The following is a 19,438-nucleotide window of genomic DNA, read 5'->3' as shown; positions in this document are numbered from 1 at the left end:
TTCGACGAATCCCAAAGGGGTCGTCGTCGCGGTCGCGGTCGGGCAGATAGGATTGTCGAAACGAACGACCTGTTTGAAGGTTTCAGGTGGGTGGACTGCCGAAGAAAAGAAGAGGCTATATGCCGAAGAGGCCCGACACAGATTATGTCATTGAAGAGGGCAACTACTAATGACTCTGCATCTTCGGATGGGGAGTCATTCCGTTACTACTTTGTCACTGTACTCGCTTGTAGTTGTTGTAGTAGTAGTAATTTGTATTTCAGCCGGCATATCGCCCCAACGACCAGCAGTACCTATTGGGCAAATCGCGGTTGAAATTAGTGTTGCGATGAAGAAGATTTCGGTTTGCATTAGTCTTGTGAATTCTCAATACTGCCATGAGTAGTGTTGATTACAATGATATCGCGATTGTTTTGAGATCGTTTTTATATATTTAATCTGAGCGCGATTACTTATAGTTCCCATTTATTAAATTAGTGTTGCGTTTTAAACGAAACGGAATTGCTTTTGAGATTGCCTTCTTTTCTTGAACTAAATTATTTTCAAATAGTCTTGTGGAATCAGAGTCACAATATTCATTGCATTTAAATAGTCTTTTTCTTTTCTTCAATTAGTATTGCGATATGATCGGATCGGGTTTGATTTAGTGTTGCGATATATGAAACGCCCCAAACAATGCTGGCATCATCATCGTCGGAACCACAAAGCAGCTGAAATAGCTGCCCAGAATGATATTATATTACGATACTAATCGTTCGCTTTTCTGTTTCAGGAATCACGCTTGGGTCGAAATAAATCTCGCTAAATTATAATAAATTAATTGTTAACTGTCCGCAGAAACGATATAATCTACTGAGTTTCTGTTTCAGGGATCATCATGGAATCAAGTTACAAATTTTTGACTTCTTTACCAGCTAGCTGTTGAAAACGGAAAGAATCACTTGTTTTGTACTCTTTTCGTAGAATAGTTTTTTCCTTATAGGAATCGTTGAGAGTTTGAGAGTAACTATTCACTGTGGAAGCGTAACAGCAGCTCAAAAATGCCGAGTCAAGAGGTAGTAACAACAAAAGTAGTAGTACATCCGCTGGTACTACTTAGCGTAGTGGATCACTATAATCGGATGGGCAAAATCGGCAATCAGAAACGGGTTGTTGGTGTACTTCTTGGTTGTTGGAGAGCTAAAGGTGTCTTAGACGTGTCAAACAGTTTTGCAGGTTAGGATGACTCCAATAATGACGCCACTATTTCTTGTTTCTTCCAGTAGTTATTGCTTATTTTCGCAATACATTTACTGTCGCTCCATTATTTTCTAACTACCTACAAAACGCCACTAAATATAGTTGTAAGTTGGATGTTTAAATCAAATGAGTCGATCATCTTTCTTATAGTACCCTTTGATGAGGATGACAAAGACAAAAGTGTGTGGTTCCTTGACCATGATTATTTGGAAAATATGTATGGAATGTTCAAGAAAGTAAATGGTAAATATTAACAGAGGTATTCGAAGGTTAGAAGTTAGTCAGTAAAAAGAAATAGAAATTATGTTCTATATCATTTTAGCCCGTGAGAAGGTAGTAGGGTGGTATCATACTGGGCCTAAACTGCATCAAAATGATGTTGCTATTAATGAACTGATTAGGAGATATTGTCCAAACTCTGTGTTAGTCATCATCGATGCTAAACCTAAAGATCTTGGTCTACCAACAGAAGCTTATCAAGCTGTCGAAGAAGTTCATGATGTAAATGCATATATTAAAATGCATAGTGTATTTTACAATATGTATTATAGATAATTAACATTCACTCGTTTATAGGATGGTTCACCAACATCAAAAACATTTGAACATATCCCTAGTGAAATTGGTGCAGAAGAAGCAGAAGAAGTAGGTGTGGAGCACTTGCTAAGGGACATCAAGGATACTACTGTTGGTACTCTTAGCCAGAGAATCACAAACCAATTATTAGGTCTGAAAGGTCTTCACGATCAAATCAGGGAAATTAGAGACTACCTGCTTCAAGTTGGCAGTGGTAAACTACCAATTAACCATCAGATTGTTTATCAACTTCAGGACATTTTTAATTTGTTGCCCGATATGACTCAAAGTAAATTTGTCGACTCTCTATACGTAAAAACGAATGATCAAATGTTAGTCGTGTACTTAGCTGCTTTAGTTAGATCCATAGTAGCACTTCACAATTTGATCAATAATAAGTTAACAAATCGCGACGCCGAGAAAAAAGAGACGGACAAGAAGGAAACTAAGAAAGATGAAAAAAAAGAGGAAGAGAAAAAAGATGAGAAGGATAAGGCGAAAACCAGGAGCCAATGATCCGAGTGAAACCGAGACTAACACGTGCGATTGAGACTGTTGAGATCTAACGAAAATTCACCAAACTCATGCAGTTTGTCTATACATGTACAAATGTATTTTGTGTTTCGAGTCGGTTGACATTTCGAGCTAACACCAAAAAGCAAAAATAAACATGAATAATTTTTCTTGAAGTGTTTCAGGATAGCTAGAAATAAAGGGAGTGTTCACATTAGATAACGGGTTATGATGGTAAGAACGCAGTTACACATTTCCGTATATTTCAATCTATTAAACACCGTACTGTTATGAAATGGGTGCGTTTCGCGATATTTCTTTTCTCCAGTTAGGAATGAAACTACTGCTTCAAACTAGCCATAACTTTTATGTAATGTACCCCGCTATATTTGAACATACCGGATAAGATTTTCATACCATAGACAATTCAGCATTACAAACATGTTTAAGGGACTCGAGCTTTCATAAATCACGTACACTGCGTTATAAATAAAAAGAATAGAAAATGGATCATTCGAACACACGACTCTATTTATTCTTCGTTAATACTCTACGGGGGCCGTAACAGACTGCTTACTTTGTATCATACCAAGCCCCACCAAGGCTCAACACTTGTACCGTGAAGCAGCATTTTGTCGTGCTTGTACCTGTACGATACATAATTTGAGATACACTCTGTTTTTCTTTAATAGACTTGTTCCTTACTTTATCCCCCAAACGATCATTTTTTATACGAACAAACCGAAACCAGGTAGATAGTTTGCTTGTTGAGGACATTCAATTTCTCCCGCGTTTTCACATCAAAGCGTACAAGACAAGGCACATCTGACCCATTAAAGTCCATCGTCTGATTTTCTCGCCTCCACTGTACGCAATTCCTACGTACGGCTCCAAATTAGTGTCGTTGTAGTGCTGAAAGTACCAATTGAACGAACTATCTTCAATCACTTCCGCATTCTCCCTCGAAGACTCGTCTTTATCCAAGATTTGCTCTTCCACGATCTCTATGTTTCGTTGGACAGCCTCTGCCACGGATTTCTGCTTCTCTGTTTCGGACGATAGTCCCAAATGCGGCGAGGCAACTTTCGTTATAGTCGGTCGACCAAACGGGCGTAGATTCGCTACTGAAACGGAGGATGGCACTAGGCCACCTGGGACCAGAAACGCCGAAAGCGCCGACGCTTCCGTTTCCCTTGAAAATTGAGTCGCCATGGAGGTGGAGGTCTTCCGGTTCTCCGACGTCATTGAAGCTGGCCAATCGGTCGTCATAACAGTCGAGTCGTCTGGAATTAGTAAGATTGTATAAACAGTCGCGCAAAATTGTACAAAACTAATAGTAACTGAACAGTGACCGTACCATTTGATTCGTATCGAGCTGCTGTTGTCGAAGTGGACGTTTCTTGGAACCTCACGGTGTTCGAATCTGGTAAGACATTATTCTCTCCTTTTGTTACTTCTGTAAGTTTTTCTTTCATATCTTTTCTCGTTTCTAACATCGTTCTAGCTGTTGTCCAGACAATTCGACTAGCAACTTCTGTGTGAGGCTGCTCTTCCACTTTACCAGGCTTTCGGTTCATCTCCGGGCTCTTGTCATCCCGAATCTCAGCGGCCACAGATGTTTCGTTCGCTTCTTGGGGCGACTCGTCCGCTGCGGCACTCGAATCCGACGTTTTCGTTGAATTCACATGGTTCGAACTGCATAGACAGTGTGTAAAGTTTTCTTGGTTTTAATACCATCTCGTGGAATGCTTACCTATTCTGTTTTTGACCGGATGCTTGGCTTCTAGAGTCGTCTTCGTTCGCAGCCGTCGTGGATAATTCTTCTCTTTCCTTGAATCCCACCTTGGGCCTACTCGTTCTGAGCTGTACTTTGTCGATCTTTACCACTGTACCATTCCCACTTTTCCATTTTCTCTTCTCCTCTTGAACCACACTTAAATTCTGCTGCCTCGAGGTATCATTTTTAATCTGCTTTTGGTAAGATAATCGAGGATCCACGATAGGCACGAAACCACTCTGCCCACGTGGCAGAGGTACGAAACCCCCTCTATGAATTTCCGGTTCCGTCGGTGGAAATGTTCTATAACGACCTCGGCCAGGTCTTCCCTCGGAATTTTTTCTTTCTGATTTCCTTCCTGAGTTTCCCCAGAGGTTAAAGTTCAGACTAGGCAGAGGCACCCCGAAGAAGGTGAAACCAGAACTACTGGGAGATGGAGGCATTAGGGTATTCTTCTTCACAGGCACGGTGTTGTTCGATTGAATTTGAACTTTCTCTGTCGTCTGAACATCTTTCATCGAGTCTATTGGTGTTACAGTAGTGAATGATTGACTTGTCGCGTTAGATGTATCGTTCCTGGGTTCTTGGTAATCTGGATATTCGTACATGTAGTCGGAGTCCAGGGTAGGTCTGTGGGTCGTTAAGTCTTTCATGTTCATGCGGAGTGGTACCACTTCCGTTGCCCCGTAAACTGGTAGTATAGAATAGAAAACATTTTACACGCTAGGTCACTATTAAACGTGAACTCGTATTATGCTATGATATTTTTCATGAAACGTTATTATTGTTAATTATACTCACGGGATGAAGATACGGGGTACGGCGCAATGTCGATCATTTCAGCCTCGCATCCGGGATGAATTGGATCTATCTGTCGTTCCCTCTGACAGTCCTGTCGAGATAATCTAATTTCTTTAAATAATGATCCGTCCGCGCATCTTGGACCCTCGGAAGAGGCCTGCTGTAGCCATCCCCTCAACCATAACATCCCACAAGAACAGGACAATGGATTACCTGTTCACGCATAAAGGAAAATCAGATAATAGTTATTCGAACTGTTCTCTTTCCGATGAATGATTCAATTACCATCGATATCCAAGACAGCAATGTTCGATCTTAATCGTTTGAATGCCGCTTCCGAAACGGAAGCCATCCGGTTGCTTCTCAGGCTGAGAAACCGAAGCCTCGGCATTTCGTCGAATGGGGAGCCTTGGATGGCGCAAATCCGATTGTTATCCATCTGTGGGCAAAGTGGAAAACGTATGTAAAACGATCCGCTATCTTCCTAATTAACGATTCAGCTGTACGAATAATTGCTCCGCTAGCATAACGAACGTGGCCTCGCACCACGGTTCGTGGAGAAGTTTCACTTTCGACGAGAAAGTATTCGCCGTTATTACTAAAGACGATTCCCCCTTCCCATTATTTTCGTTTCATTCTACGCTACCACTGAACGTGATCGTAACGAACATTGACAATAACTTAATTTTCGAGAATGAAACACGAGATTACGTAAAGTAGCACGCGATGATTTTCCTTCTCAAATTTTCTATTACTCACTTTTAATTCCACCAACCACTCCATTGACGCTAAACTGTTGCTAGACACCCTGGACAATCGATTGTTGCTTAAGTCCAGAACCTCCAGGGACCGTAGACTCTCCAAGCCAACGTAATCCAAAGCTGGCAAATGATTGTAGCTTAGATTAAGGAAGAGAAGGTGAGGCACGTTAATGAAAGCGTTGCTTGCGATTTCCTGAATCCGATTTTCTTGAAGTTCCGCGCTTTGGAGAAGAGGTAGCTCGGTGAAAGCTCCACTTGGAATTATCTGATAGACGGTCAATCGGTAAGTCCGCAGAAGTATCTCGTTTCTAAGTGTATCGATAAAAGAATGGAACAATTTCTACGCACCTGTAATCGATTCTTTCCAAGTCGTATCGCTTGCAATTCTGGTAGAGCTCTGATAGCGTTCCTCTCGATGATCCTCAGATCATTGTTCTCCAGATCGATCAGGGACAATCGCGGCAGACCATCGAACGCACCCTCGCGAAGCTCGCGGATACGATTCCTGACGAGTTTCAGCTCGAGCAAGGCCGATAGGCTGCTTAGCGTTTCCGGCGACAGGATGTTCAGCTTGTTGAAGCTCAAGTCGAGAACCTGAAGAGCTGTTAAGCCGTGCAACGATCCGGGTAACTCGGTCAAAGTGTTGTGCGACGCGTACAGTTCACGAAGGTCTCTGTAATTAACGTCGTTTCCTCCCTTTGACATCGAATCATTAATCGAAACGGTTATTTCCGTCTCGAGCAGATAAATTTGCCTGGATCTATTTAAGAAGAGCAATTTTCATCGCTCGATACTGTCGCGGAATCTCGAATCGTTTAACGGACAAAATTTTCCGAAAATCCCTAAAGTATGGGAGAAACAAGTTCCCGTCATTCCGATTTTGTTAACGATAATTCACGCGTTAAGGTAACGCAAAGCATGGGAAAATGTCCGACATGCTAGGATGGTGTCACTTTGTATCTAGAAGGGGACACTTAACACGAGCAGAACTTTCTAGGTACCAATTTGCCGGTGACGCAACTAAATAACCACGAGTGAAACCGCTTTTCTACGGGCATGTTAACGCGTTGAAAAATAGTTCTTTGCTGCCTTGTTTTATAGAACATAGATCTTTATTAAAATCATAACACTTTCATCTGATTTTACCTGGTGTTCGAGAAGGTAGCATGAGGAATCTGAGCGAGATTGTTCCTACTGAGATCCAGCCTCTGCAATCGAACGTTTTCTTGAAAGATGTCCGGCCTAAGAACTTCCAATCGGTTTCCCCGTAGACTTAGATCCATCAACGATCTAAGGGGCCTGAAACTTCTTCCGTGTAAAGTGACCAATCGATTGTACTTCAAGTCCAACTGTTCCACCCCGGACATGCCATCGAACGTGCCATCCTCGATAATTCGAAGAGAGTTGTAACCCATGTTCAGTTTTCTCAAGTTTGGTAGATCTGTCAGGCTACCAGGTTGTATCCTCTCGATTCCGTTTGCACTGAGATCCAGGGTCCTTAGAACCGGAAGTGCTAAATCTTGGGAAGACACAGCGGGCAGAACGACGATACGGTTCATGGGCATGTGAAGGTGTTCGATGTTCCTTGGTAGACCTGGAACGATCTCGAGCATTCGATTCCAACCGACGTCCAGTTCGTAAAGATTGTTTAAATGATGAAATGTCAACGGATGGAGAACAGAGAGCGCGTTTCCGGAGATGTTGACGTGCTCCAGGGCTGGCGTACCTAAGAACGATTCAGGCTCTATGAGTCCGATCGCGTTTCCGCTCAAATCCAATCGTCTCAAGCTCGGCAAGTTCGCCAGCAGACGTGGTTCAACGTGGCGGAAATAATTTTCGGAGAGATCGAGCCCCTTCAGCGCGGGCAAGTCCCAGAACGGAATCTCCAGCAGGTTCGACAAAGAATTGTTCTTTAATCGAAGTTCCCTGAGAGCGGGCATCGCGGTGAAGGTCTCCCTTTGCAGAAAGGCCACTCTGTTGTGATCAAGGTGAAGTCTTTCTAACGTGGGATGACCCCTCAACGAACCGAACGGTATCTCCTCGATTTGATTGTGGCTCACGTCGAGAAACTTTAATCTGGGCAACGCCTCCATTATCGATCGTAATTCGGTCACGTGGCTGAGATCGTTATTGATCAGCCACAGATCCTCTAGGACGTTTCCGGGCCGCCGGGGGAAAAATTCGGGATGCACGCGATGTATTAGATTGTAATTAAGATCGACGGTCTTCAAGGCTGGCATTCTTTGGAACGCTCCAGCGAACACCTCGGTAATGTGATTCCTCGATAAGTACAAGCGGGATAGGACTGGTAGATCGATGAACGCTCCCTCGTCGAGACGATTTATTCGATTTCGATCGAGCCGTATCACCGATAACGAGGGCAGATCCGTACAGGCGCGACCGATCATTCCGGCTTCGACTATCGAATTACCGACCAAAGAGACTTCTTTCAATTCCGGTAGATCGATCATGGTTCGAGGATGAACCCAATGAATTCCGCAATCGGTAATGTTCACCAGTTCGAGTCGGGGTAGGCCTCGAAAGAGGCCTGCCTCCAAGCGTATCAGACGCGAGCTACCAAACACATGCAGCTGTTCCAAGCTGGGCAAATCTCGAAAGTTTCTCGGCGCCAATTCCAACAACGCCGGAGAATTGATCTGGAGGTATCTGAGCTTCGGCAGGCCAGAAAACTTCGGTAGTTTCTTCATCACTCGACTCTGTAAAGTGACCGCCTCCAAACCCTGTAGATTTTCGAGACTATCCACCGGCAATGATCGTAAATCAGGCTCCACGACGAATAACTCTAATAACGAATCATGGAGACCTTCTAGCCAACCGGAGGACACTCTCTCGAGGCGATTGTTTCGCAGCATTAAACGGAGAACGCGTAGCGTGGCGAAAACTTTGCCCGGTAGACTAGGCAGATTATTGTTCTCCAGGATCAATTCGTCCACCGGTCGGTCTATGTAATGGCTCACTGCTTTTAAACCCTCGAGAACCTTTGGTAAGTCGCTATGACTGCACCTATTGGTAGAGAATTGACGAATAAAGGGTACTACTTTATAGATACTTATTGTCTTCGCGATCTACACTTGCCATATTTGAATCTCCATATCACGGGTCGAGCATCTGCAAGGTAGAATCCTCTCCTGAGTAGGACATCCGTACTCGGAGCCCAGCTGGCCGCTGACACTGATGATACACAGTGCCAGAAACCAGCCGGCTACAAAGAGGCCTCCACCTTCCGGTGGTTTAACCATCGCGCATTCGGACCTTGGTCTACGACCTTAGATGCCAATCCCGCATTTTCTGGAAGAAACGTTTATTTGTTTTTTTTTTTGTTCATACACGCATCGACCAATCTGTGATTTAAAAGAGGAAGTTCGAACGAAGAATTATTCATATTAGCAATAAAGTTGTGCCGCTTTTTGGCCAAGAGACACGGTTTTTACGCGTTAAAAATTGTCCTTGGATGTGTCACGGTACTTTCCGTGCGTAAATCGACTAATGCACGTGTGTTTCGACTAGTTGCTTACACGTCACGGTTCTAGACGACAAAATTAATGCTTCGTACCGTAAGCTAAAGACCGCTAGGACAAACCGTCTCCGTAACCATCGCTGTCGCCTAGAACCTCTCGCGGTACACATCAAATTCTGACGAAAGATGAAGGATTTTGAAATGTGTATTAACTATACATGTATCTGATTCGATGTGTTGAAACCAAAATGAAGGTTTACTCGTAGGGATTAATACGGAAGAGAAAAGTCCCCTATGGTCTATCAGATCGAACGAAAACAAAGGTATTCTTCGAGGCTGCTGTCACGGGTGACCACGTGTGTTTCATAACGCGTCTTCCGTAAGTACGAACAATTGGACGGCCTGGAAACGCAGCCGAACATGAAGAATACCGATACTGTGTGCGACCATTAATATATATATATATGTATATCTACATATATATAAAAGATTTCGTGAAAATATCTTGTATGTATTTCAAGGTGCAACCGTAAATTTAAGGGAGCGCATCCGAAACTCTCCAGGAATACAGGTCGCTGCACTCGCGTGACTGCATTTGCATCGCGCTCGAACCAGTCCATTCGATTGTTACAGAATCGTGTTTTTCGTCGTTCAATGAACAATAATAACGAGTAACCGCGTTTCAATCGAAATCGCAAACCAGAGTCCTCTTTGGAAACCATTCGTGTCGGCTCTTCGCGTGAATCGAACCGATCCTACAAACAACTAACGTAATCGATTTGTTGCGTACGCTACCAGTCGTGGCGTACAATGTGAACAAATGATAAAGGTGCAGCAGCAAAACCACCATTGTCATCGTGATCACGAGCAACCGTGATCGAAGGAAGCGGTGATCGTGTATGATTTCAGTGAAAGTGACATGTACTTCCTCGGTTTTCCACCATGACTATCGTTCTTTCTAAGCCCCACCAAGTCTCTTGGAATTATGCAACTTCGAAATAAAGTCGGGCACTTTTCAAAGGGAACTCGAATCGGCTCGAAAAATACAAAAGAAACTCTATTCTTTATCTAGAATATATCGAAACATTTTTAATGTTGCAGGTGAATACTTCTCGATGCGTAAAGTCCACCCTTACCTTCGATTTCGCGCTACTTTGTCGGAAGAGGCTAGGTAATTCCTTGATAAAAATGTGCGTTGTGTCCTTCGATGCTTCGGTGGTTGTGGAGGAATCGATATCTCCTCGAGTCGAGAGATCGTGTAACACTGTGATTCGTTCACAAATCAGGGAGTCAACACGTCGCGTTTTGTACCCCGTTTCAGAAAAGCGAGAGCCTCGGCGCTCTCGTTACGGACAGACACGAACTAACTACACGGGGGACTTTTGTGCAAAGCGTGCTGATGCACAAAGTCGAGGGGAGAAGATGACTGTGGCGTGGGTGATGGCGAGCGGGACGAAAGGAGAATTGCGAAGTGCTGTGTCCAACCACCGTGAAGGCACGCTTCCAGGAAATTCTTCCCTTTCCACCAAATCTTGCCACCCAAATAAGTTTGGTGACAGTGGCAAATTTTTCACTCGAGGTTTCTTTATTCCAAAACCACTCTAAACGTCATGGCTACCGAAAAAATGGCCGTCAATCCTAACGCGAGAAATACTTTCACAAGATTCTAGGTAAAAAAATCTTTGTTACTCTTTGCTGTTGAAGTTTCTGCTGTTCAATTTTTGTCATGATATAGACAAGTTACTCCCGCAAAGATGTTTGACCTTTCTTTAACTTGGAAAAACCGTGATTCCCATGATGTTCTCAAGAACGTGCAGTTAAATGGGTTCCAGTCCAGATGACATGAGTTGTGTCTTTCTTTATCCGCTTTTTTCGACACATGCAGAAAATACACTACGGTATATACCAGCAACGGTATCAGCAATAGAACTTGTTAAAACTTAACAAGTTTAATTAACGAGCAGTAGAACAGAAATGAATAATCGCTTTTCGGTCCACGCAGAGATCAACAACAATGTAATGATCACTAGGGTCATTTTTGGTTCTAATGTCGCATTTTTCTATAAAATGAAATCTTCATCGTTTCTTTCGTTTCTAATTCTGTATTTAAATTTGTTGTTTACCATACTAAAGCGAGAACAAGGTATTCGGCGATAACCGGTTCTAAAACATCAAGATTGTCTGGAAGGTTGGGTAGATTTTGCGAAACAATTCAAAATCAATTAGAACCTCTATAAGTACTTTATTTCAAATTTCACGGTGATATGATCAATATTATTAGTACTATAATTATTAATTATTACTACATCATCAGTTAGTTTTTTTCCAAAATAAGATTCGATCTATTTGTAATCATTAATTTGTTTACTAAGAGAAATATAATAAACTTTATTTACATTGTAGGAAGTACAATAAATGTTGAATGCATTATTGAATCTCCGCATGTATCTTACACACGTGTCTTATGCAGAGGTACAGATTCATCATTATAACGAAGGTCCAGCACCTATCGGCGCACAAATACACAGCAACGAAATGAATCTGTGTTGTAACTGGTTTTCAGATTCAACCTAGCTATAATATTAGATATTCAGCTAAGCGTACGCCAGTTGTTTATCGACATCCGAGAGTAGAAAATACAGATCAAGCTTTTCTATCTCTGTAACAAACAATAACGACCATCATCAATTATAATGTGGTGTAAAAGTCTCGCACATATTTCCCGACGAGTATCAAGAAGCACTTTTCGAGATTTCCACGTCACGGGTACTTTTTCTTCTCGAGATCTCAAAGAAAGCGAGAACCTCCGATCAGACGTAAGAAAGAAATCGCCACGAATACTAATTACAGGTACGTGTATGGCCTTAAAAAACTAATCAGAATACTCATGACGAAATCAGTTGTAACTGTCATTCGTTCCTGTTATCCGTTACACGAAAACCGGACATTGATATTCCAAATCTGGATGTAAATACTGTTTGCATATTGTTTACTTGTTCTAGCAACAAAAAAGTACATGCATTAACGATGACGTGTTACAGTGACATAAGAAAATATTTGTTATTCTTGTAAATTATCATTGATAATCACGCACGCGTGTTCACCGCGGTTTCTATTACACCGATCCGTTCATATCCTTTGTTGTAAGGTGGCCTTGGACAATTGGGCACCGAATGCGCGAAATTGCTACGAAAAAATTATGGAAATGAGAACGTGATTCTCTCGGACATAATCAAGCCAACCGATGAAAATCTTTCGAACGGACCGTTCATCTTCGCTGATATCCTCGACTTCAAGGGCCTCCAAAAAATCGTGGTGAACTATAGAATCGACTGGCTGATACATTTCAGTGCTCTTCTGAGCGCTATCGGCGAACAGAACGTTCCTCTTGCGGTGAGGGTCAATATTGAAGGTAAAACGACTTTTAAAATCTTCAGATCAGTTTCTCGAAGCGCGTAGTTACTTTTAAAGACTGTGGCTCGAGTGGAATGGTATGTCGTGATGAGCGAATTCGTCGTTACGATATTAATTATATTGTTACCACGGCTACGAAGGAAAGTGCCTCGAGAGAAAGTGGATTTTTCTTTCTTGACTGTCGTGTTTCAAAGGCAATCGTTCGTTTAATGCAAAACGATATTCCGATGATCGTTAGTAAAGACTCGATTTCACGTTAGGTATGCACAATGTGATCGAGCTGGCGAAACAGTATAAACTGAGGATATTTATTCCGTCGACGATCGGAGCGTTTGGTCCCGATTCACCGAGAAATCCCACCCCGAATGTTACCATCCAACGGCCACGGACGATTTACGGTGTCAGTAAGGTTCACGCCGAACTTTTAGGCGAGTATTATCATCATAGATTCGGTCTTGACTTCCGGTGTCTTCGGTTTCCGGGAGTCATCAGCAGTGATCCACCTGGTGGTGGAACTACAGGTACTTGCAATTTCATGTTATATTTTATTTTACAATAGAGACTGTATTTCGTTTATTTTATTACAACTTCCTCGGACACGAAGTAGAGCAAGTTCCAATCGTGATTTGAGTAACTGCATAATAGTGCAATCCATCGCTCCTCAAGGACAATAGTATTAGTAAATTGTTGAGTGTCTGTTGATCACGAGCCGTGAGATCGTTCCTTGCGTTTCCCTTATCTCCTGATGCGTAAATCGCGAAGTGACTCCATGAGATCGTAAATGGGACTACAATGCACAGTAAAATATATCTTGTAAGAATGGTTAACAGAACGTACCTCCACGATTCCTGTTTCAGACTACGCTGTAGCGGTTTTTCACGAGGGATTGCTTACTAAAAAATACGAATGCTATTTAGAACCATGTACGAGGCTGCCAATGATGTACATAGAGGATTGTTTGTCGGCACTCTTTCAATTTTTAAATACTTCTAACGATCAGTTGCGTAGACGGGTGTACAATGTCACTGCAATGAGCTTCACGCCGGAAGAACTGTTTAACGAGCTTAAGAAACACGTTCCCGACTTAAAGATTACGTATAAGCCGGATGGACGACAATACATTGGTCAGTGAATTAGATTTTTGCATAGATACGATTCGCTAAACATATAGTTTTGATTGTGTAAATTTTAGCTGAAAGTTGGCCGCAAGTCTTCGATGATAGTGAGGCGCGACGGGATTGGGGGTGGCAGAACAAGTACAATTTGGAGCAACTAGTGGAGTCGATGATACGCGATGTAAGGGTAAACTTGCTATCGAAAAAATCATTGAAGGAGGTTAATAGTTACGTATAATGCAACGCTATTTAGGAAATAATTCGCATAAAATAGAGAAGTAATAAAAATATTTATTTTACAATAAAAACATACTATAAATATTCCATGGATATGTTATTTACGTTCACATATCTTCGCTCATTAATTCGGCAATTTCATCTTCGTTGAGATTAGTGTCTATTCTTTTTGGAGTGGCTTTAGTTGCTCTGACTGGGGTCACGCTCACTCTTTCTACCTTTCTAACCGGTGTATTACTTTTATTTATGCTTCTCGGAGGTGTACCGAGGATCGATCTATCGACATTCCTTAAAGGAGTACCCATGCTTTTATCCATTCTTGGAGTATTACTAAATCTCTCACTGGTCCTTCCACTTTGTGTAAATCTTTCTTGACTATCAGACTCTGTGCAAAAAAGATAACAAAAAAATTTATTTGTTTAATTATTAGATTCCTGGCGTGTACAATACTAAATTATATTACCTGTAGGATCATCTTTGGCCAATATGGCTCTACTCTCTACGAAATATCCATTTGGATGAGTAATAGCCCTGTCTGGCAAGCGATTGTGTAAAACCTTAAAATATGTTGTGCAAGCAATAAGATAATGACCATCCTTGGACAGCTCTGCTATTTCATTGACACTTTCTGCAGGTATACCATAACCAAATAGTTTTTGTCTCAATGATTCATGATCCATGTGCTTGTATGGGCAGCCATGGTATTCTCCAGGCCCCACTGCGGATGATATAATTTTTGGACACCCAAGGGGTGTGTAATTTGTCTGTTTACCCTCTTTACCAAACATATGTCTCACAGAATAGGCATACTGTTTGTCAAATTTGTCTGGGTCTATCTTCTTTGTGAGCTCTATTTTCCAGAAACGTAGTGCATCTTCCAATGTTACCCCTATACCTTTTATGAACAAATTGTACTGTATGCGTGCACTGTTTTTAAGGTGATGTTGAGTCCTAAGTGCTTCGTGTAATGATCTCATACATAAAGGATAAGATGTTCTTGATAACTAAAAATTATTTTTTATTGTACAAAAGTAAAAGTGTGAGGAACTAGTTAATTACCTCATCCAGCTTATCTATAGGTGTACTGGTGGATGTCCAAACAACACGGGTCATGCCAGAGAAAGAACCAGGCAAAGATTTAAGGAAAGATATCAATCTTTCATCATCAGATATATTTGAAACATAATTCTTTGTATACTGTATGGTATGAATATATTCAATGGGATTAAAACTTGAAGAACTTATGCCCAATAAATGTAACTAATAAAATACTTACCTCTAGACTGTCATGCAAATTTGCTCTAAAGTGAGAAACAAACAGAGAAACTAAGTCTGCTTGAGCAATGTATGCCATTCCCTCTGTAATATAAACCCTACGCGATCTAACTAGGTCAGTGACTTTCCGAAAAGGTACTTTATAAAATTCTGACAACTCAATATTTACAAGTTTTGGTGTAGATGAATAAAGTTCTTCTCTAATTTCATGTCTTTCTTCTGGAGTAATCTTAGAAACAAAGTGAAAACCAATTAGGATAATTATGTACTTAAAAGATGATGACTAATCTCTTAGTTTGATTCCTTACTTGTTGACACTCAATGTTATGTATGCTAAGTAGCTTCTCTATTCCATCTTTATCTAATGAATTAAATCTCAGTTTAAATAATTCTACTTCTTGATTAATGAACCACATCAGATGTTCTTGGTCTTGACAATATGATAATCTCATTATAAAGTGGGACAGGTGATCCTTTTTTCTATACTGCAAATCTACCTCTGTTGTTGACTTGCATCCCTTTGCATATAAGAGATGCACAAAATATTTAAGTCCATCTTTTTCTAAAGCTGTACTTAGATTTTGTTTACGATCATGTAATGTCTTAAAATCTGTTCGTACAGCATGATTTTCAATGTGTTGTAGTACTATAAATAATATATACATTCAAGGAACTTTACTTAATGTTCATTTATGCCAGTCAGTGTGTCTTTAAATTAATCATGCACTTACGTTTTAGTCTCTCCATGCCCAATTGCTGAAACTCCACAAATGGAATTTCACCAGTTGGGGGAAAATCATACATTTGTAAGTCATGTTGGTAAATTTCTTGAAGGTCATGAGTCTCAACATTAACTGTATATCGTCGTCGTTTAGTGTATTCCATTTTCTAAAAAATAAATGCATCAGTTACTTATCCTTGGTTGCATTAAAGGCATGTGTCAATTCCACGTGACATACCGATTTTGTGACAATAAAGAAAGCTGCTATATAATGATATAAGTAATTGGGGCACACGGAAAGACGTTCGTATACTTACTTAACGATATCTTATTCATTACGAGTACTCATTTTTAATATTTCTTCGATCCGACGGCACTCACTTTTACACAAAACAGCTAAGCAGCCATTACAGTATCACACTCTGGCGCCCTTTTTTCCCGCGTTTATTTGTAACCATCTGATATAAAACAGGAGTAGACGGAAACAGTTACACGAATTACTATTGTAGAAGGTAGGAAGATATACATATACGATGTAATACTTGGAATATACGTTTATTACACATTATTGTTGCTTCATTGACAATTTCATAAAAAAGAAACGAACACATGATGGTGTTAAAAACTGTGTTTTATTTTTTATGGGTTTGTTTTATACGGATTTCATTCAGTGACATGGGCGACAAGTGGCCATCCTCATCGTCGAAATTCTGAACGAAAAGCCTCTTCACTTCGAGATTAAAGAATTCCACTCGATTTTTTACAGGTGACATCTCTCGAAATTGCTCGATAGTGATGTCCGTTCTGTCGATCACTTGTTTGTCAAATAAATTTGCGTGTTCCGGGTACATCGAGTCACCCGGCAAGACATACACATTCCCATCCTGCAACTCCACCTTTACCTAACGGGACACATTGAATTAGAATCACTGAACCATTTTCGACAAAGATTTCCAAATTCTGTTACGTACCGGCAGATTCATGCGTACGCCCAGTTTGGTACGCTCGTTCGCGAAATCTAGCAAATTATCTATACTTTCAAACTTTGCTATTCTCGCGATTTCATACTGCTGCGGCGGTGGTAATGTAAACTCAGGACCAGAGAATATAAAGTTTGCTGGTACGTCCCACTATATTACATAAAAATATTAATCACATACATAAATCGTTATCATATCATGAAGTAGTGTCTCACTTTCATGTCCTCGATTTCCGTAGATTCCTGCAAACAGGGAGGTACAGTTTGCATACAGGCCAAATAGAAAACGGTGTTGAATCTTTTATCGAGGAAAAAAGTCGGTGTCAACCAATTGCTCCATTCGTAAAGAGACCAGAGATCAGGATAGCATTCGAAATTTTTACATAACGAGTAAAATTCCGTGGCATCATTATGCACCTTTTCTTGCCAGCTGTGCAACTCGTTTTCGGGCACTAGATAACGAAAATATTTTGTTTGAGCTGTTAAAATATTTCCTTCATCCGTGGTGCAGTAGTTAGACATTTTTTAATTGTTACAAGAATCGAATTACTTTCGATATGTTGCGCCCAATCAGGTTGCAACTCGCCATTTTGTGATTTCTTGCAGAGGAGTATGCCACATTCTTCAAAAGTCTCCCGAATCGCACTGATACGTAGTGAAATTTCTTTTGGTAGTTGTTTCGGTATCGATTTAAAAATTATCGGTCGTGTCGTAGTGTTTGGAAATAAAGAAGCATAGCTGCTTTTGTCGAAGCCGAACGAGGAGAACAGATTGTTCCATTTGAGATCCGCGTCGGCTGGATGCACTATTCCTCCAGGAAACACGTAGTTACCGGGCATGAATTTTGAATTTTTATGCCTTTTCAGGCACAGCAGATTGTAATTATACTGAAACTATACATGATTTCCTAAATTCTTCAGAACTCTATAATCATCAGAGAATTTAAATTTCCCGCCCTCTTACGATTTAAATATGTATGACGTTTAAAGTATACATCTAATAATTATCAATTGTAACACTTTTTTCATTTTGGTTATAATACCTGTTTAATTAAAATTTCTTATTGCGACTAATACGGAACTAGTTTAAATAATTTTTTTACAAATTATCAAGTAAAACTCAGATATTACTATACTTACATTTGTAGCAGTTGAAGGACGTGCACATTTTTGCATTTGACGAGCTGCTAGGATTAAACTGGCAGAGTCTTTAAAGGTTTTCATTTTTTTCTAATAATGGCAGTTGCGATTAGAATATTAAAAAAAAGTTATATACTTATATGTACACAGAAAGTAGTTATTCAGGTTATGGTTCTAAAAGTTGATTTTGCAACTGATTAACGAAACTGTGACTGACTGTGACACGAATAAACACGAGTGACGTTACATGAAGTCAGCGGACAATTATCGATAACATTTAAATTTTTTAAGTTTAAAATAATTTTTCACTAAATAACTTATATTTAAAATTATATTTCTGATATGTAATCTCACGAATTCTATGAAATCTAAAGCACTATTGTAAATTAGTAATTTTGTAAAATTATGTTTTACATACATATATATGTTCACAAAAGTGCCTTAACAGCAAAGTATTGTATTTACTGTAATATTAAGTACATACATATAATGCATTGATCATTATGTAGAATTTCTATGAACATTGATTAGTCCTACAAGGGTACGCAGAAGTGTATGTAAAATATTCAGCAATGTTTATGTACATGGTAATTACAATTATTACATTTACAATTTCTATAGTACATATCTATAATATACAGTGAATAATTATTCAGGAACCATACAGTGCAGCATAATTTAAGATCCTGACCAGACTTTATTCATCTTTCGAATTTGTGTCCGTTTTACCAGTTGCTGCATTCATCAACTCATACAATTGATATACTTGTTCATCTCTGAATTTTTCAAAATCCTCTTCATTTAAATTTTGACCCAGTGGTTTGGCTGTACGTGGTCCTTTCAAACCAAGCTGTTTACCAAGCATTAATGCATAATCCTATAACAAGGAAGAGTAATGTTTGTCAGATAATATAAAGAGCCTTTATTTTATTATTTTATGACTTCTTAAAAATAAAGTACTGCTTTCGTTTGAGAGTTGAACTAACCTAAATGAAACTTAACCTATATTTTTGAAAAGAAAAATTAAAATGTAAAATTTAATATTACTCACTGTCCATTCGTTTAGAAAAATAATTGCTTCGGTTTCATTACACTTTTTATGCCGTCTAAATTCATCTCGAACATAACTACTACCTAAATCTTGAATTTCGACTGGTAAACCACGGTGTAACCTCAAAATTGTTTTATACAGCATTCTAACACGCTGCATGTGAGATAACGTTGTCATAATATCTTTACCAAGGATATTTTACAAATACATATTATTACACTATTTACACTAAATACTTTTATAAAAAAATAATTTATTATCAAGCAGTCCCTAGCAGACGAAAATTCAATAGAATCTCGCGCCAAATATACATAGATGTATATACATATCTATCTGTATCTGTATATGTATCAACTCACTAT

The 19,438-nt window shown here is 40.0% G+C and overlaps 6 protein-coding genes across 6 annotated transcripts; 2 read left to right on the top strand and 4 right to left on the bottom strand.

Annotated features, from left to right (window-relative positions):
- The first annotated feature begins 1,040 nt into the window (after positions 1-1,040).
- On the top strand, positions 1,041-3,017 carry LOC107185408 (26S proteasome non-ATPase regulatory subunit 7). Its single transcript, XM_015573076.1, has 4 exons — positions 1,041-1,215; positions 1,390-1,482; positions 1,562-1,740; positions 1,816-3,017. The coding sequence occupies exons 1-4, from the start codon at positions 1,041-1,043 to the stop codon at positions 2,329-2,331; spliced, it is 963 nt and encodes a 320-aa protein (XP_015428562.1). The 3' UTR covers positions 2,332-3,017.
- A 106-nt stretch (positions 3,018-3,123) lies between these two features.
- LOC107185357 (slit homolog 3 protein) lies at positions 3,124-8,927 on the bottom strand. The gene is made up of 9 exons (XM_015573024.1): positions 8,764-8,927; positions 6,814-8,691; positions 6,016-6,340; positions 5,666-5,932; positions 5,192-5,345; positions 4,907-5,119; positions 4,082-4,796; positions 3,686-4,023; positions 3,124-3,611 (listed from the first exon to the last, which is right to left on the bottom strand). The coding sequence occupies exons 1-9, from the start codon at positions 8,925-8,927 to the stop codon at positions 3,124-3,126; spliced, it is 4,542 nt and encodes a 1,513-aa protein (XP_015428510.1).
- A 2,861-nt stretch (positions 8,928-11,788) lies between these two features.
- Positions 11,789-13,912, top strand: LOC107185439 (L-threonine 3-dehydrogenase, mitochondrial). The gene is made up of 5 exons (XM_015573113.1): positions 11,789-11,995; positions 12,294-12,557; positions 12,820-13,080; positions 13,417-13,683; positions 13,752-13,912. Exons 1-5 carry the CDS (start codon positions 11,839-11,841, stop codon positions 13,910-13,912), a joined length of 1,110 nt encoding a protein of 369 aa, XP_015428599.1. The 5' UTR covers positions 11,789-11,838.
- Positions 13,913-14,018: 106 nt separating this feature from the next.
- LOC107185413 (DNA primase large subunit-like) lies at positions 14,019-16,314 on the bottom strand. Its single transcript, XM_015573082.1, has 7 exons — positions 16,225-16,314; positions 15,918-16,074; positions 15,495-15,832; positions 15,188-15,415; positions 14,971-15,108; positions 14,375-14,915; positions 14,019-14,296 (listed from the first exon to the last, which is right to left on the bottom strand). Exons 2-7 carry the CDS (start codon positions 16,069-16,071, stop codon positions 14,019-14,021), a joined length of 1,677 nt encoding a protein of 558 aa, XP_015428568.1. The 5' UTR covers positions 16,072-16,074; positions 16,225-16,314.
- Positions 16,315-16,486: 172 nt separating this feature from the next.
- LOC107185436 (nucleoside diphosphate-linked moiety X motif 19-like) lies at positions 16,487-18,109 on the bottom strand. Its single transcript, XM_015573109.1, has 5 exons — positions 18,026-18,109; positions 17,437-17,773; positions 17,103-17,338; positions 16,879-17,037; positions 16,487-16,809 (listed from the first exon to the last, which is right to left on the bottom strand). Exons 1-5 carry the CDS (start codon positions 18,107-18,109, stop codon positions 16,540-16,542), a joined length of 1,086 nt encoding a protein of 361 aa, XP_015428595.1. The 3' UTR covers positions 16,487-16,539.
- Positions 18,110-18,722: 613 nt separating this feature from the next.
- LOC107185440 (succinate dehydrogenase assembly factor 3, mitochondrial) lies at positions 18,723-19,253 on the bottom strand. The gene is made up of 2 exons (XM_015573114.1): positions 19,077-19,253; positions 18,723-18,902 (listed from the first exon to the last, which is right to left on the bottom strand). The coding sequence occupies exons 1-2, from the start codon at positions 19,251-19,253 to the stop codon at positions 18,723-18,725; spliced, it is 357 nt and encodes a 118-aa protein (XP_015428600.1).
- Positions 19,254-19,438: the final 185 nt, after the last annotated feature.

Source organism: Dufourea novaeangliae, unplaced genomic scaffold (genome assembly GCF_001272555.1).
Source record: "Dufourea novaeangliae isolate 0120121106 unplaced genomic scaffold, ASM127255v1 scaffold57, whole genome shotgun sequence".
Classification (NCBI taxonomy): Eukaryota; Metazoa; Arthropoda; class Insecta; order Hymenoptera; family Halictidae; genus Dufourea; species Dufourea novaeangliae.
The sequence above is the reverse complement of the archived record's forward strand: the minus strand, read 5'-3'. Positions and strand labels throughout refer to the sequence as shown.

Bases quoted from the DNA above. Each gene is read 5' to 3' on its own strand.
- LOC107185408 (XM_015573076.1), top strand. From the start codon at position 1,041: ATGCCGAGTCAAGAGGTAGTAACAACAAAAGTAGTAGTACATCCGCTG. The intron at 1,216-1,389 runs GTTAGGATGACT...TCTTTCTTATAG, and splicing joins CGTGTCAAACAGTTTTGCAG to TACCCTTTGATGAGGATGAC. The intron at 1,483-1,561 runs GTAAATATTAAC...ATATCATTTTAG, and splicing joins AATGTTCAAGAAAGTAAATG to CCCGTGAGAAGGTAGTAGGG.
- LOC107185413 (XM_015573082.1), bottom strand. From the start codon at position 16,071: ATGGAATACACTAAACGACGACGATATACAGTTAATGTTGAGACTCAT. The intron at 14,916-14,970 runs GTAATTAACTAG...AATAATTTTTAG, and splicing joins CTATAGATAAGCTGGATGAG to TTATCAAGAACATCTTATCC. The intron at 14,297-14,374 runs GTAATATAATTT...TTTTTTGCACAG, and splicing joins GGCCAAAGATGATCCTACAG to AGTCTGATAGTCAAGAAAGA.
- LOC107185436 (XM_015573109.1), bottom strand. From the start codon at position 18,109: ATGAAAACCTTTAAAGACTCTGCCAGTTTAATCCTAGCAGCTCGTCAA. The intron at 17,339-17,436 runs GTAATTCGATTC...TTCGTTATCTAG, and splicing joins TTGGGCGCAACATATCGAAA to TGCCCGAAAACGAGTTGCAC. The intron at 17,038-17,102 runs GTGAGACACTAC...TATGTAATATAG, and splicing joins CGGAAATCGAGGACATGAAA to TGGGACGTACCAGCAAACTT.
- LOC107185440 (XM_015573114.1), bottom strand. From the start codon at position 19,253: ATGACAACGTTATCTCACATGCAGCGTGTTAGAATGCTGTATAAAACA. The intron at 18,903-19,076 runs GTGAGTAATATT...TCCTTGTTATAG, and splicing joins TTTTTCTAAACGAATGGACA to GATTATGCATTAATGCTTGG.
- LOC107185439 (XM_015573113.1), top strand. From the start codon at position 11,839: ATGTGGTGTAAAAGTCTCGCACATATTTCCCGACGAGTATCAAGAAGC. The intron at 11,996-12,293 runs GTACGTGTATGG...CTTTGTTGTAAG, and splicing joins GCCACGAATACTAATTACAG to GTGGCCTTGGACAATTGGGC. The intron at 13,684-13,751 runs GTCAGTGAATTA...TGTAAATTTTAG, and splicing joins GGATGGACGACAATACATTG to CTGAAAGTTGGCCGCAAGTC.
- LOC107185357 (XM_015573024.1), bottom strand. From the start codon at position 8,927: ATGGTTAAACCACCGGAAGGTGGAGGCCTCTTTGTAGCCGGCTGGTTT. The intron at 6,341-6,813 runs GTAAAATCAGAT...CGTTAATTACAG, and splicing joins GCTACCTTCTCGAACACCAG to AGACCTTCGTGAACTGTACG. The intron at 5,933-6,015 runs GTGCGTAGAAAT...ACCGTCTATCAG, and splicing joins TTGGAAAGAATCGATTACAG to ATAATTCCAAGTGGAGCTTT.